At 40.7% G+C, this 16725-nt stretch overlaps 1 protein-coding gene across 7 annotated transcripts in view; it reads right to left on the reverse strand.

Moving 5' to 3' along the window:
* Nucleotides 1-16725, reverse strand: part of AFF3 (ALF transcription elongation factor 3) — a 667929-nt gene that overhangs the window by 122248 nt on the left and 528956 nt on the right. For 6 of the 7 annotated variants that reach the window (XM_023552564.2, XM_064268477.1, XM_064268478.1 and 3 more), the window contains one exon: nucleotides 4753-4793. In XM_023552564.2, coding sequence (XP_023408332.1) covers nucleotides 4753-4793 — 41 coding nt within the window. The remainder of the gene's footprint in view (nucleotides 1-4752; nucleotides 4794-16725) is intronic. The other variant, XM_064268474.1, reaches the window with a different exon arrangement.

Raw genomic sequence — 16725 nt, forward strand, 5'->3', positions numbered from 1 at the left:
TTTTGCAAACTGAGATTTTCTTGTAGTTGGCTTGTGTGCCTTACTGTCATGGATTGAATTGTGTTCCCCCAAAACATTTGTCAACTTGGTTAGGCCATGATTCCCAGTATTGTTGGCTGTCCTGCATTTTGTGATTTTCGTATGTGTTATAAATCATAATCTCTGCCTGTGGTTAAAGAGGATTAGGGTGGGACATAACACCCTTGCTCAGGCCACATCCCTAATCCAAAGTAAAGGGAGTTTCCCGGGGGTGTGGCCTGTACCACCTTTTATCTCACAAGAGATAAAAGGAAAGGGAAGCAAGCAGAGAGTTGGGGACCTCATACCACCAAGAAAGAAGCACCAGGAGCAGAACGTGTCCTTTGGATCCAGGGTTCCTGTGTGGAGAAGCTCCTAGTCCAAGGACCTTACTCCAGAGCCAACAGAGAGAAAGCCTTCCCTGGAGCTGATGCCCTGAATTGAACTTCTAGCCTACTAGACTGTGAGAAAATAAATTTCTCTTTGCTAAAGCCATCCACTTATGATATTGCTGTTATAGCTGCACTAGATGACTAAGACACTTGCCAAGAATGTGGCCATCTCCTCCTGCCCTGGTCTTCTGTTTTTTTTGGGGGGGGTGGGGGGGGGAGCATTAGCAGGCCTCTGGTAGGTTAGCTCACTCTCAAAGCCAAAACCCATTACAGTTGAGTCGATTCCACCTCATAGCGACCCTATAGTGGACAGAGTAGAACTGCCCCATAGGGTTTCCAAGTCTGTAAATCTTTACAGAAGCAGACTGCCACATTTTCTCGCGTAGAGTGGCTCTGAGTTGGAACCACCAACCTTTTAGCCAGCAGCCGAATGCTTAACCACTGTGCCATTAAGGCTCTTGAATAGATGGACGCAAAAATTTTAACAATCAGGAGGAGAAAAGAACAAAAAAGTGCCCTTCCCATCCTCAAACAACACTTCTCCAATCATCGTAGGGCACTCTATTCTTCAGCAAAACCAACTGGTACAAGTTAGCCTGGTTGAAGCCCACAGTCTCACTTTGCCTTGCCACTGTGATGCAGTTTTGATCTGAGATACACTTTTTTTTGCCCTGAACCATAAAATAATCCCATTTGTCAGGCAAAACCAAACAAGACAAGAAGTTTTCCTTGGTTGTGACCAAAGATGATTAGTTTAATTTAGGTAACGGAAATAACTGGTTTTAATTTACCAAGATGGTGCACTGAGTACAGAAGACTCACTGAGATTTCTAAAAGCATACAGTCTTAACTGTCAAGACACGGGATTTCCACTGTAATATCTAATTAGAAATAAACAAGGAAATTCTGGGGAAATGAAAAGATAGTCAAGATTGACCTTAAAAAGATTGCTAGACATTTCCAACCTCTGATACCCCGGAAGGATGAGATTTCCATCTGCCCTCTAAAAGGGAGCAGGAAACGCGATTCCTTTTTCTTATAATGGTTTCATCAGGTCAGGTCTCAAGGCCTTTAAGGTAGAATTTCTTATGGAAAAACAGACAACAGCTGGCTTTCAACAATGTAAACTCACATCCTCCCACAAACCACCAAGTCAGCAAACTCCTGTCTCATCAAGTCATACATCCTGAAACAAAACAGCTCTATCCTTGAATAGAACGTTCTTGTGATCACGGGGTATTCAAGGCAGTTTTGAGGCTAAATGGAAGTGACATGGACCCACAGATGAGCAAACTTGGAGGATACTGAAGCTGTGAAGGACGGTACCCAAGAGGGGGCACGCTCTGATCAAGGAACCCGTAGTGGTATGGCTAGGGTGAACACAGGATTTTCCACCCAACTCCAGATTTGTGGAACCCAGGAGCATGCTTTGAGGTCTGAAAAATGCCTCCCCCACCCCTCAGGATAAAAATGAAAATCCTGCTTAATCTTTATGGAATTTTTTTTTTTTTAATCAAGGGTTAATAATAGGCTGAAAATAAAAATAGTTTAGGAAACCAGGATAGTTTATATAAATGAATGTGTAATAGATTAATATCAGGCTATAAGAAGCCAGAGATATTGGGGTGAGGTTCCCACCTTGGGAAGGTCATAATATGGGGGAATCTTTACTTGCGTCCATTCCTACCCGTGAGCTTCCACTGACAGACAGAATATCGGACTGGTCATGCAGTGGTCTGATACAGACAATCACTGATCATTTTTTTGGAAAATATTGGGTTATTCATAGGAAGAAGTTATCTGATATAAAATGGCATCTGTTGCTTGATAAGTTAGCATTCTCTAATTTAAAAAAATTAGAAAATGGGAGTTCAATTTTTAGAGCTCTTTATTTTGAAGAACAGGGCTCTAAATCGTATCTCCCAATGATAACAAATGCTTCTCATTTACAGAAAATACCCCTGTGGCCCAAATTAGTGTAAAGTGGAAAATGTAGAATTGAAAAAACCCAGAGAAAGTAGATTTACACAACTGAATTACTAAAATAGTACGACAAAATAAACTCATTACTTTGAAAACTCTTTGTGGAAAAAATCCCCACAGTTCTGAACAGAAAGACGATTAGATTTAAGAGGAAGTGCCCTATTACATGTGATGATGAGTGATGTATAAGCAGAGTAGTGACAATGGGAACTTTGGTGTCTGGGTAGGGAATGGACTTTTTTTTTTTCTCACAGTATTCACCACTTAAACCCACTGCCATCAAGTCCATTCCAACTCATAGCAACCCTACAGGACAGAGTAGAACTGCCCCATAGGGTTTCCAAGGCTGTAATCTTTATGGAAGCAGACTGCCACGTCTTTATCTCTTGGAGCAGCTGGTGGGTTTGAACTCCTGACCTTTCGGTTAGCAGCCAAGCACTTTAACCATTTTGCCACCAGAGCTCATTATTCTGAACTTAGCAGTTATATAATCAGCAGGTGTTACAATGCTAATTTACTAGACAACTAACTAATTGGACTTGGAATTTTGGAGACAACATTAGAGAAAAGTCACAGGGACAGTATTGCTCATCATTAAAATCCATCCACATTTCCTACTCAGGACAGAACTATGCATTTTTTGGGAGGAAGCCTTAGAATATATAAGTCCTAGTTTAAGATGACTTGTCTTTGTGTTTGCAATCATATCTTCAAGCAGAGTCTATATTTTCCTAAAATAGGTTTTGATCCATTCTACTATAGACATAATGACTACACATATATGACGTTATATATATATGTATATGTGACGGCACAGGGTTGTTTGGGTACACATATACATATATATTTAAACAGATTTATTTAAATATAATTTATATACCACAAAGTTCACCCACTTAAAGTGTACAATTCAAAGGCTTTTTAGTATACTTGCAGAGTTGTGCAACCATCACCATCATCTAATTTTAATACATTTTCCTCACTGCAAAAAGAAATCTTGTACGCACTAGCAACGACATAATATTTTAAAGCAAGGGCTTTCCCTCGCTTCTCAGTACATTTTGTTGAGGGAATCACTTACTGAAGAGCAGGCAAAGGGGAAAAAGAAATATGTATGTGAAAGGAATTACTGTGTCAGATTCTGAATGTGTTTTGATCCAGAGTCTCTCCTCCTTCTACCAACAGACTCAGAAGCAGCACTGTTACCAGCTTTTGTGAAAATCCCAGAAGCAATTCCAGAAGATCACGTGGCAGCCCATCTCAGAGTGTGCAGACTTGTGTGGTTGTCACGGGGAAGGCTTCTCAATTGAAATAAAAATACTCAGGCTCAGCCTGTTGCCATAGAGAACAGGCTCTTCACCCATGCACACCTGATAATTCCTCTTAAGTGACAAGTTTTACCTTGGAGAAGCACTGAACTGAGCTGGTTTACACAGTCAATTACTGCTCATTGCACAAAGAAAGGACTGAGGAGGAAGGGAGGAGGTGAAGGTTAGCTAGACAGTAGTGAGGTGGCTTCCAGCCAGGCACGGGGAACGTTTCCCCCAGCTGTTTCTAACACTGTAAATACCTATTTGTAGAGAGAAACTGTGGCTTCTGACAGTTCTTCAACACACACGCACATGCCTATACACGCATGCATGTGTGCGCGTGTGCACACCACACACACCCCCCCCCAACCTTAGTATGTGAAAAAACGAATACCAAACCAAAACAAATAAGGGTCTGTTCTATTCTACAAAGTTAACATTATCTCTCCCTGTTCAACTATCTTCGTACAACCTTTTAGGCAAAACAGGATATGAAATACAGTTTGACGTCTGTGTTCAGTGATTAGGCTTATGCATCTCATTCAGTTACACAAGTCAGAAGAAACAAGCCAAAGCAAAGAGCAAAAAGTCAGGCATGCAGGGCCCTGAATTGATGGGTTATGTGCATAAAGTATTTCAAGAGAGAATCTCATCAAAAGAGAGATAGCTCCCAGTGAAATGATATGGAAAAAGGGTGAAGAAAACTCCTCAAAATAAATGAAGTATTTATTGCTGAAAAATGAGCTCAGATCTCAACCAATTCTAAAGTTCAGAATTTACTGTACCACTCAGGCCTTTTCCTCCAAGTTTCTTGTGTCTTATTTCATTGCACAACAAGGGATTCTTCATACTTTATGCGAAACACAACAAGGCGATTTTTGCAGTAATAAACCCCACACATGCATGACAAATCCAAGCATGCAAAATGTTTAACATCCCAGTTCACAGATACTTTAGGAACAAAATCTGATTATGAATTATATGCCACAATAAATAGGGCTCAACGTTTCATAAAGCAATTTATAGTTCATAAAAATGACAAAATGTACCTGTCAGATAGAGTGCGGAGAGCAGTTCTCTGTGCTGCCTGCTGGAAGAAAAGGCAGAGATGTTTATTTAATATTCTGACTTTTAAATTATGTGCTCAATCAACACTTTAAAGGAACCTGTGTTACACATAGTTTTGTCATGTGGCCAAATTTTAAACTACTAGCAACATAGTAAAGCACATGTCATGCTAGGAAATGAACATTCTGGACAAGTTAACTGAAGACTTGGTGCACACCTGCCTCCAGCGGGCAAGCCTGGGGAGGCCCCAAGTACGTGACAGGTGAGACACAGGTGATGCTTAACAAGTCTCAGGAAACCCAGCAAAGATCAGAGCTATTTTGTTTTAATCCCTCAAATACATTTTACTATTGCTTTATTCTATTTTCTTGTATGAAAAAAAAAAAATCTGATTCCCTTGTAGCTTTTTTCCCATTGAAGGTGTAATTGGTTTTCTTGGTTTTCAGATTTATTGAAAAAGTCTCCACAACTGGAAATACGAACAGTGACCAAGAATCTGGAGATATTTCAGAATTACTGATTTGTTTTAGGTATACTAATGATCGATAGCTCCAAACCCTTGCTAAAGGTACTCCAATATGCCCTACAAACAGAGACAAAGGAGGGACTCGCTCCAATCATACAGGGCTTCCTGGCTATCGGGCTCTTCATTCCATGTACTATCCCTTGTAACACTACTATTTTTCCAGTATGGAAGGCAAACAACAGAGGTTGGAGATCTGTTCAAGATGTGTGGGAAATTTACCACATTGTAGTCCCTATATTCCCAGTTGTTCCTAATTCCTCTTTGCTTTTACCTAATGCCCCCTTGACAGTGATCTATTTTACTCTAGTAGATCTATGCAGCACTTTCTTTAGCATCCCAGTGTATCCAGATAGTCAGTATTTTTTTTTTGCTTTCATTTGGTGAGACCACCAACACAATTGGACGGTCACGCCCCAAGGGTTCACCAAAAGCCCCAACTACTTCTCTCAAATTTTACATGCTGATTTGCAATCCCTGCAATTCACCCATGGTTCTACCTTGCTTCAATATGTAGGCAATCTACTTGTATGTTCCCTGACTGAGGAAGTCTGCCTAAAGGATAGCATTATCTTTTTAACTCATTGGCTAATGGAGGTCACAAGACTGCTAAGGAAAAGCTCCAACTGGCCCCACCCTCTGTTAAATACTTGGGCCATATCATATCAGCATATGGTATCTCAAAAGATCCAAAGCAAAAGGAGGCTTTTCCAATGCCACAGAGAAAAAGACAATTGAGAGAGTTTTTGGGTCTTTGTGGATATTCCTGTACTTGGATACATAATTTTTCTCTGATAGCCCAACCCCTATGTAAATATTTGAAAAACTCAGAAACAAAGCCCTTTCAATTGTCAGACAAAGGGGAGGATGCTGTCCCCAAATTAAGAGAATCATTACTGCATGTCCCTGTACTGGGTTTCCCTAATTATGCACTTGACTCTTCCCTTTTTGTTCATGAAGTGGATGGCAATGCCTTGGGATTCCTTACCCAAAAACAAGAGGGACAAAAGAGGCCAGCTGGATATTACCGTGTCCAGTTGGACCCCATAGCCAGAGGGTATCCATCTTGCAGTTGCAGCCGCTGCCCAATTGGTGGAAACTACTGCTGATATCGTATTGGGTAACAAACTGGATGTGTATGTCCCTCATGCAGTTTCTGTCATCCTTAACTCTTGCTTAACCCAACATCTTTCCGCCAACAGAATGACTTCTTAAAAGGCTTCCCTGCTGGCTGCTCCTTACATACGTCTACGCACTGCTCTGGCATTAAATCTTGCTACCTTTTGCCTTTGCCTGATGAGGAGGGAGGACCACCTCATGACTGCATTGATTCAACAGATCATTTTCTAACTATCAGGCCTGACTTACAGGAAACTTGACAATGCAGATTTACATTTGTTTGTTGATGGTTCCTATTTAAAAACTAATTATCATTAAAAAAAAAAAAAAAAAAAAAAAACTAGTGCCAGGGTGGATATGCCATGACTACCTCTACTGAAGTCTTTGAGAGCTGCCCCCTCCCTGAGGTCACTTCTGCCCAACAGGCTGAATTGATCGTGCTTGCTCAAGCCTGCAAGTTGGCTTCTGGACAGTCAGTAACTGTTTATACAGATTTGAGGTATGCCCACGGAGATGTGCATGACTTTGGAATGCTTTGGAAACACAGGGGCTTTCTCACCTCGTCTGGGACCCAAATCAAAAACGGTCCCTTAGTGGGCAATCTCTTGGAAGCTTTGTTGCTTCCTTCTGCAGTCACGGCAATTAAAATACAGGCCCATCAATCAAAAGGAGTCTCTCGGACAAAGGAAATAGTTTAGCTGATAAAGTCATCAAACAGGTGTCCTCCACCCATTTCCATGCTGTGTCTATGTCTGATGATGGTCATGAATGCCACAGTACAGATTTAAGGGAGGAGGGTGACACTTTTGTACAAGACAATACTGTTAATACGGCTATGTGGCATAACCTTGTAAGTCATCAAAACGTGGCCCTTGAGGAGGAAAATGACCATTGGGAAAAGGAGAGATGACATTTAAATTGGGATATCAAGATTTGGGAAGAGCGATTTGGGTCATATCATATCAGGGTTTTGGACACCATATCTACAAGCCGGTCCTCCCAAAATCTTTGCATGTTCCCTTGGCTTGAACTCTCCATGCAAACCATCATTGCGAAGAGACAAACTAATTGACATTTTATCAAAACATTGGTGGGGACATTTTTGGAGCGTTGCCAATCATGTTACAAAGCATTGCTCAATCTGCTTCAAATTTAATTCCAGCAGAGCATATAAACCGCTTCCTGGAAGGTTCCCTCTGCCTGTTGGACCTGTGCTGGAACAGCAAGTTGGTTTTATACAGCTTCCCCCTCCAAATGGCTATAAATATGTTCTTATGGAGCCCTGGTGGTGCAGTGGTTAAGAGCCTGGCTGCTAACTAAAAGGTCGGCTGTTAAAATCCACCAGCTGCTCCTCGGAAACCCTATGGGGCAGTTCTACTCTGTCCTATAGGGTCTCTGTGAGTTGGAATTGACTTGACAATTTTTTTTTTTTTTTTGTGATGATTTGCTGTTTTTCACATTGGGTAGAAACTTTCCCTAGTTGAAATGCAACTGCCTCCTTTGTGGCTAAGAAATCAATGGTGGATATGAATCCTATTGGGGTGCTCCAAAGGTTTTTGCAGTGGTCGAGGTGCTCATTTAACAGGACAGATTATAAAAGACCTATGCAAGGTTTTTCCTATTTTTCAGAGACTTCATTGCCCACATCATCCCCAATTGTCTGATCTAGTTGAGAGGACAAATGGAGTGATTAAAGGCCAATTAGCTAAATTGTCCTCCTCTTTACATTTGTCTTGGACCCAAGTGCTTCCATTAGTGTTACTGAACTTAAGGTCCATACCATTTGGCCCACATAAACTTACCCCCTATGAAATTATTACTGGACAGCTTTTGGCTCTCCATTATTGGTCTGCTTGGACTAATTCCAACTTTTTACAAAGCAGTTTTCTCAAATATTGTTGAGCTTTAATACATCATGCCAAAATTTATAACTTTTTAGTCAAGGAGGCTTTTGACTTAGACAAGCCCATAGAAGCTGCTGAAGCAGCCGTTCAGCCTGGATACTATATATATAGGAAAAGACATCAACTTAAAAACTCTCTTGAGCCTCGATGGAAAGGACTAAACCAGATGGTTCTCACTAATTCTTGTGCTGCAAAATTACAGGGAATTAAGGCTTAGATCTACTTGTCACAGCTCAAGAAAGCAAAGGAACCTAATTGGACCATCCAACCAACTGAAAGACTCAAATTAAAATTAAACATCACCAGGATCAGAAGCAGACAGCGTCTGGCACAGTTGTTCTCAAGATCCCAGGACCAGGCCTGTATGTAATCTTTGCTAATGTGAACTTCGGAAATCATTGGACTTGTCTCTAATAGTTTGTAGAATTGCTATTTAATTCAGATATTTTATATGTGTTTTATTCCTTTTTTAAAAAATCTTTTAGTCTTCTTCTCTTAGACAAAAGTTACTTTGACATCATTGCCTTTCTGTTCATATTACAGCGGTTTGGATATTAGCTGTTCTAATACTTTATTGTCTTATGATTCCCTGCTTTCCCATGCAAATAACAGTAGTTTTGATAGTAACACTTACCTGTCTCTAAGATAACTTTATTTAAGCAATCTAGGTATATCATTTTTATTTGAAATAGCCTTGCTTTATATACTTAATAGCAATTACTTAGATATTTTACTAACAGAATATAATCATTATACTTGTCAACCAACTCCCATAGACATAAAAGCCAACATTGCTGCTATCTACTAGGGTCACTATGTGTCGGAATCAACTTGACGGCACTGGGTTTTTTTTTGTTGTTGTTGTTTTACTGACTAGTAAGAACTTTCCATGCATACTATTCATATCGTTACAATTTGCTTCATACTTTTTGCCATTCTCATTTTGGTGGCAATATTGTCTCATGGTGGTATTATTCCTTGCTTTAACATTTTTTTTTCTTAAAGTTTTATTTTTTATTGTGAAACTAAACCCCTTGTTTTTAATGCAAGTTATTGAAATTATCACTCTTTGCATAATCCTTATTGTCTTTGAGGTAGTTTTGTTATATCAATTAGATTTCTTTCCCTGGAAACCAAGTTTTGCATTATGAAATTCTTTTTAAGTTCTATATTTCTGCTTTCAATGCTTCGTATTAACACTTGGGCAAACAATGCATTTGTTAAGTTGGCTCAATCAGTAGCCAGTACCGGAAATCTTACTAACGGTTGCGTTTGTCATCCTTCTCCAACATCTTTTCTTGAGAATTCAGATCCATTAGCTTCTCCCATACTAAACTATAGCTCTGTACTCCATATTATCATTAACTCCAAAATCACCTTTAAGTGAGCCATAGGTGTCAGATTATGGCATCCTCTTGAATTATTAACCCAACCTCAAGTAAAAACAAACAAACAAACAAACAAGTACCATGCTTTAATTTAATCCAACCCATAACAGTCAACCCGGTTTTAGAAAGCTTGAAGGCTTGCCTCATGCAGCTCCAAGGAGTAAGATGCACAGGAACTCCACCTCCCATTACTTGTTTAACACCATCCCTTCACCAAGCCTAAAAACACCAAAGCCAGTCAGCACTCAGGCTATGTACAGAAGTTCAGCTTCCCCTTACCTGTCAAACTCGCTATTACCATCATAGAAAATTCCCTGGATATTTCCCTACTCTTTGTTGTCTGTCAAGGAATGACGCAGGATACCCCATTTGTGGTAGAGTCCTAAAACCTTTAAAGGTGGGACAATTGTCCATTCGTAATAACTCTTTAACAGAACAATGGCTTGAAAAGGCTAATCAAAGAATTCCTTTTTCTTCATTTAATTCACATAATTATGCAAGGGATAACATGATTTGTCCCCCTCATGGAGATGTATTCTTATGTGGAGGATTGGATTGTCCCACAAAAAAGGAACCAAAGCGTAATGATGAGTTTTACACCTGGGCATTACCCTGTTTAAATGAATGGTACATGATGGGTGAATGCACCCTAGGCCTTCTAAAAGTCCCTTTAGACATGCATTCTTATGATGAAGACCAACATTAGACTAATGATCTAAATATCCTGGTTAGAAATTGCAGAGGAATCAAAGGCACTTATGGATATTACAACCCCATAGGGAAACACGCTAGCTTTGAATATGGATTTCTAAGATCGTTTTTCTCTTTCATTGGAGTAGTCCAATTAGAAACAGCTGTCCGAAACATGTCAGCCACTATAGAACAGTTAGCTAATGACATCTCAGGTAATCTCTAAGCACAGCAAATATCTTTAGCATCTTTAACTGATTAGTCCTGGACAATGGGATCGGTCTTGACTTTATATTAGCACAAGGTGCTAAGCACAACAATGTGCCATTGCTAACACCTCTTGCTGCAGCTGGATAAATATCACTGGAAATGTAGGACAGGGCATAAGGAAGATTCACCAGAAGGATTCTTGGCTCCACATAGAAGACATAAGAGCCCTAATGATTGGTTTGACATTTTTAGTTGATTTTTTTTTTTTTTACCAAATGGCAACAAATCCTGGTTTATTTCTCTTGTAAAAATTGGTTTAGTCATCCTCCTTTTTATTGCCACTTTCCTCTGCCTAACCAAATGTTTTTTCTTGTGCCACCTGGCTTTGTGCTCAAGCAGCCACCCCTACTTACAAACAACATGTCATGTACTTTGAAGAGATTGTCAAGATCTCTGTGGACTCACCTGAACCCTGACTTGAGCCCTTGCACAGGTCAAATAATTCCCCTCTAACCTGGCCTTTCTTCTGTCCAACCCTCTAGGTTTCAACAGTCATAGCATGGTGTGCGGTTACCCCTTTAGCTATACGGCAAACTGTGTACCTTGCCTACCCAGGGAGTTTTTTTTTTTAATTAACTTTTATTAAGCTTCAAGTGAACGTTTACAAATCCAATCAGTCTGTCACATATAAGTTTACATACATCTCATTCCCTACTCCCACTTGCTCTCCCCCTCTTGAGTCAGCCCTTTCAGTCTCTCCTTTCGTGACAATTTTGCCGGCTTCACTCTCTCTCTATCCTCCCATCCCCCCTCCAGACAAGAGTTGGTAATACAGTCTCAAGTATCCACCTGATATAATTAGCTCACTCTTCATCAGCGTCTCTCTCCCACCCGCTGACCAGTCCCTTTCATGTCTGATGAGTTTCTTCGTGGATGGTTCCTGTCCTGTGCCAACAGAAGGTCTGGGCCCAGGGAGTTTTTGACCTTGGGTTTTAGTTAGAAACCTTTTGTCTATCAAGTTGTTCCTTCCAATTTGGCCTTGCTCTGTTCATGTCCGCAATACAAAGGATCACTGAAGCAGACTGAGCCATGGCATGGTGAAGAGGAATAATTAGATGATGTCCAACTATAGTGTCTAGGGTTTTAAAGGCCTGAGAAAGGCCATCTAAACCACCCCCCAAAAAAAGTCCTTGCAGAAGACAAGTTACTTCTTTGTGGGCAACATGAGACCTGCTCACCCTGAAGATGAGCCTCCACATATAGCAAGGAGGAGAACTGGTAAGTCCACAGAGGAAGGCACGCTCATAATGGTGATCAACAAATTTCTATGGGATTCTTGATCAAAAAGGAGGAATGACAAAGAGCATTCTAATATTTAAGGCATTTGACATGACTGAGGCTTCTGGCTGCTAAACGTAGGCCTGCCCCCCATTTTGTCAGCTTGACTATTTCTCAGATTTGCTTCTGCTTGTAATTCTCAGAAAGTTTGCTAATTAGGTGGTAGGTTAGTAATCACAATAAGAATCATTTAGCTTGCACAGGTGTTAGACATGTGATTTTAGTGTTTAAGCTGATTCTCAAAAGATGCCCCCTTTGCTCCCTCTCAATAATGTTTTTCTGACCCCCTTACAATACTTTGTACTTTTCCTTAACCTTGTTCAGCCTAAACCCAAGGGGGATCTAACCCCCTAAGACTTGTGGTCAGCCAGCTGCCAACTCAGTAAAGTGTCCAGCAATCAAACACTGTACCCTTTCTATTGGTTCCTTTGTGGTATTTACCTTTATAAGCTTTTGTAAACAAACTACTCCTTGGAGCACTGGGTCAGGAGTTTCGTGACTCTGTTTCTCCACAGTTTGAAAATTGTCCTCTCACTCAATAAAACTTTTGCTTTTACTTCAAGCAGAATTTTGATTGTTTTTTGCTGCAACAAGTACGTGCTCAATAAATATCCACGGAACAAATGTTAAATGAATGAATCACTTAGAAAATACTTCCCATGAAATATGAGCAGAATTTTAAGGACAAGGAGGAATATGGTCAGGAGAGAAGGGGTGTTGGTAGTGTTAGAGTAGATGGTAAAGCATGAGCCTATCCAAGCCTCTAGCAGCGGTTCTCAACTGGGGCATGATTGCACCCCTCACCCTTTACTCCCAACTGCAGGAATGTTGGAACTGAGTAGCAGCATTTCTGGGTGTTCTTATCATAAAGGGGGATTGTTATTGGCATTTAGTGCCTGGGGCCATGGGTGCAAAGAGCAAGATGATCCCTTCATGACACGAAACTCTTTCCTTAAAATGCCAATAGTGCCTCTGCGGAGGAATGCTGCAGAAAAGCATGAATGAAAGGCAGATCTGAAAGGAGTGACACAGGGAATATGAGCTTCTGGGTCTGGCAAAAGGAAATAATATGTAGACTTAGACAATTTCCACTTAGATAATCAGTGACAACCACACTAATTTAGGAAAACACATAAAATCTATTGAACTGGGAATTGAGTCTTACATTCCGGGACACGTTTGCCATTAATTTATTACAAACCTTGAGTCTGTCCCTCAACCTCCATCGCAGTTTCCAAACTGCTCCTTACTTCTTTGAATGGGATGATGAGGAAGCCACTCGGTCCATGTACAGGCTATTTTGGATAATCTAAGGGTTAAAGTCCCTTCCTTGTTCCCTGGATTCTAGTGAAGTAAGGCTCCAATGTTTTGGTATTCCTGTGTTACATAATTACTTCTAGAGAGGAAAGAATAATCTCTATAGGTCCTTCTGTTGGTGAAGACACCTGAAGGAGTAGAATGAGGCAGGCAAAAAAAGGTGAGAAGCCTGAAGAAGACATGATGACCAGGAGCCTATGGAACACCTCAGAAAAAACAACGCAAGCCAGTCGCCATCGAGTCAATGACTCATGGTGACCATATGCGTGCAGAGTAAAACTGCACCGTAGGGTTTTCATGTCTCTGACTTTTCAGAAGCAGATCACTAGGCCTGTCTTCCAAGGTGCTTCCGTGTGGGTTCAAATGACCAATCATTGGGTTAGTAGCCCTGCGTTTAACTGTTTGCACCCCCAGGGACTCCTCAGTACCTCAGAGGGCTCAGTATTTCCCTCTCTTCTTTTATTTCTTTCCTGTGCTCTCCGGGAGAGCAGACCAGGAGCCCCTTTACAAAAAGCACTCAGCAGGTGACAGGCAGCCATGATTCCTCCGGGTTTGTCTTCTAAACGGTTCTCTTAGCACTCAGCAAGATGGCTTTCACGTGTGGCAGATATACTTGAACTTTAACTCTCTACTCCTGACTCTGGCTGAATATACAAGAAGTGTTTCCAGCTACCCAAAAGAAAGGTGGAATATATTATTATGTTCTCTTAATATCATCTCAGCGGAAAACATTTCTTCCTGGAATAAAAAACATCTTAAAAGAAGTGACTAAAATTTAAATAGAATCTTCTAACAACCACTTCTGAATTTTTCCCAAGCCATGAACAAAGACTGAGACTGTCAATATTTAAAAGGCCTGTTGACTCTTTTCTCTCCTGCCTCCAAATACTTCCTGCTGACTTTTGTGATAGGAAAACGTAATGCTTGTTGATGTGTAGTTTGTAAGAAAATGATTTAAAAAACAAAGCAAAACAAACTAACAAACAAGAAACTCAGCCTTTCAGCCATCACTGGGGTGCCTACAAATTCATGCATTCCGGGTGGCAGGACCTGTCGAAAACAACTTGATAAGTTAATGTATGCCAAGTCCTCTAAGCTGGGTCTGATGCTTGGTGTAGGCGTTGCTTTCCTTTAACAGACTACTGTGATGCTGGGAGAAAAAGGTCTTTCTCAGCTCAGAGACTGGCAGCCCACCAATCACCAAGCAATGTCCTTCTGTGGTCCATGTCACCACACACTCCACACCAGGGTACTCAGCACCATCGACTGACCATTCCATTATTTTTTAATGACTGATTTTGACTGTGTTATTTAATTTGCATTATTCCACATCATTAAAATCTTTACAGAGGACAACTCACTGATCATCAAGAAAGAAGATGAGAATGTGTTAAATATTCTAAATAATTCCTTGAAATAAAAAATAAAAAAGCTTATGGCATTAGATTAAAATTATACATCATATACCAAAGCAAAGACCCCCAAATTTTCAATTGTTTCTCTTCTAAAAGACAAAAACAAACAAAAAACCTTTGGCTTTTGTACATTATTTTACGTTACTGTCGGAAAGTAGTAAAATAAACATTGGAATTAAATAGCAAAGAAAAATTACTTTGGTGACTCATGAAGTGAAAGCTGAAAAACCACTCATAGTAAACTAGATGAATTGTCCAATTTCATTCTTTCAAGTGTTGTACATTACAGCAACCAAATTTTTCTCCTAAACCTCTCATCATGCTCGCCTCTCAAGTTTCCTTTTATTCATTTCTCAGCAAAATAGGCTGAGAGGGCTAAGAGAATGCGGTATTGATCTGTCCTGAGTTCATTCCTCATTCATGAATGATGCTGAAGGCCAAGCCTAGAAGACAAAGCACCTTTTCAGCCAGAAATAGTCATTTTCTACGTTCACCTCAAGAGATGATATCTTTTTTCTTTGTCTCTATTGTAACAGGTTTGGTGCTTGGGAACGCAATAAAATATTCAGGCTTCAGTGTATGCTAAGTGAACAACCAAAATGCTGTGTGATACAGTCACCATCTGCTCTTGAAGGGAAATCAACAAGGAAATGAAATGCCCCGAGTATAATTAGATCAAGCAGCATAGAACAAGCTCATAGACATTGGAGTGGGGAGGAAAATGAAGGGAAGAGGCTAAAATTCAGAGGGGTCCTGGACCAATCCAATTTCTTACTTGATAAAAACAGAGGTAACACCTGGGCCACTCTGTAACTCAGCCTACGTATCTACTGTGTGCCTGGCACTGGGCTTGGCTTGAGCCACAGCCAAAACAAACAAAGCCGTTGTCATAATTGTGCTTAGTGTTTAGAAGGTGAGGCAGACATGGCAAGTTAAACACACATAAAACATTCTAGATTGTAAGTGCTACGTCTGAAGAGAAGAGGGTCTATGAAATGCAGTAATGAGGGGGCCCTTATGGAATGAGTGCTCCAGGAAGGCCTAAGTAAGAGCTCACAAAGCTGAAGGATCCATGAGACTCAGCGGGTCAGAGAGATGGAGGGTGGGGAGGAGAAGGAAAGGCTCCAGGCATGGAAGCAGTTTCTGGAACAAAGGCTCTCAGAAGGCCCAGAGGTCAGCTCAGTAGAAGAACTAAAAGGAGGTGCTGTGGCTGCAGTTCAAGAGTGGTGGGGAGAGTGGTTGACCATGCTGAGGCCGTGGCAGGAAGGCCAATGCCACAGGGCTTTGGGGGCCAAGTTGAGAATTTTGGATTTTGTTCTGAGGGCTGGAAGAAGTCACTGAAGGGTTTACATTACGGGAAGCTGGGCACACGGTGCGTGGGCTCTCCTGGTACATTCATTGCAGCTCCCTGTGAATCTATAATTATTTCAAAATTTTTAAAAAGGAGTCAAGAGTAAGGTGCTATGACATATTTTTCAAATACAACTCTGGCTTTTGTGTGGTGAATGGATTTGGGTAGTAAGGGACAAGGTTAGAGATTATTGCAGGAATTCAGGCAAGAGAAGACCTGTGGTGGCAGTGGAGAGATTTTGCATTATAGCTGAGAGCTAGAATTGACAGAAATTGGTGACTGGAGATGGCAGTCCGGAGAAGGTGTCTGGAATGAGTCCCAGGTTTCTCTGGCTTGAGCACCTGGTATGGGTGGAGATCCACTGAGATGGGCAAGGCAGCTGCAGGAGCAGGGGTCAAAGATAGAGTTAGTTTTGGCCATGTTAGGTTCAAGTTGCCCACAGGATGTGCAAGTAGAGACATTGAGTAGACAGCTGGATATATGGGAGTGAAGCTATTACGTGCCAGTTAAATACAAAACATCAATATATTTTTGGCAAATAAAAGTAATAAAGAAGAGGTATATGACTTGAGGTTTCTGGATCTGTATTTTGTTATTTTTCTTCCTTTTTAAAAATTTTATTTATTTTGTTGTTATACCAATTTAACAGTTTCTACATGTACCCTTTAGTGACACTGATTACATTCTTCGAGTTGTGCA

The sequence above is a fragment of the Loxodonta africana genome, chromosome 15 (genome assembly GCF_030014295.1).
Source record: "Loxodonta africana isolate mLoxAfr1 chromosome 15, mLoxAfr1.hap2, whole genome shotgun sequence".
Taxonomy (NCBI): domain Eukaryota; kingdom Metazoa; phylum Chordata; class Mammalia; order Proboscidea; family Elephantidae; genus Loxodonta; species Loxodonta africana.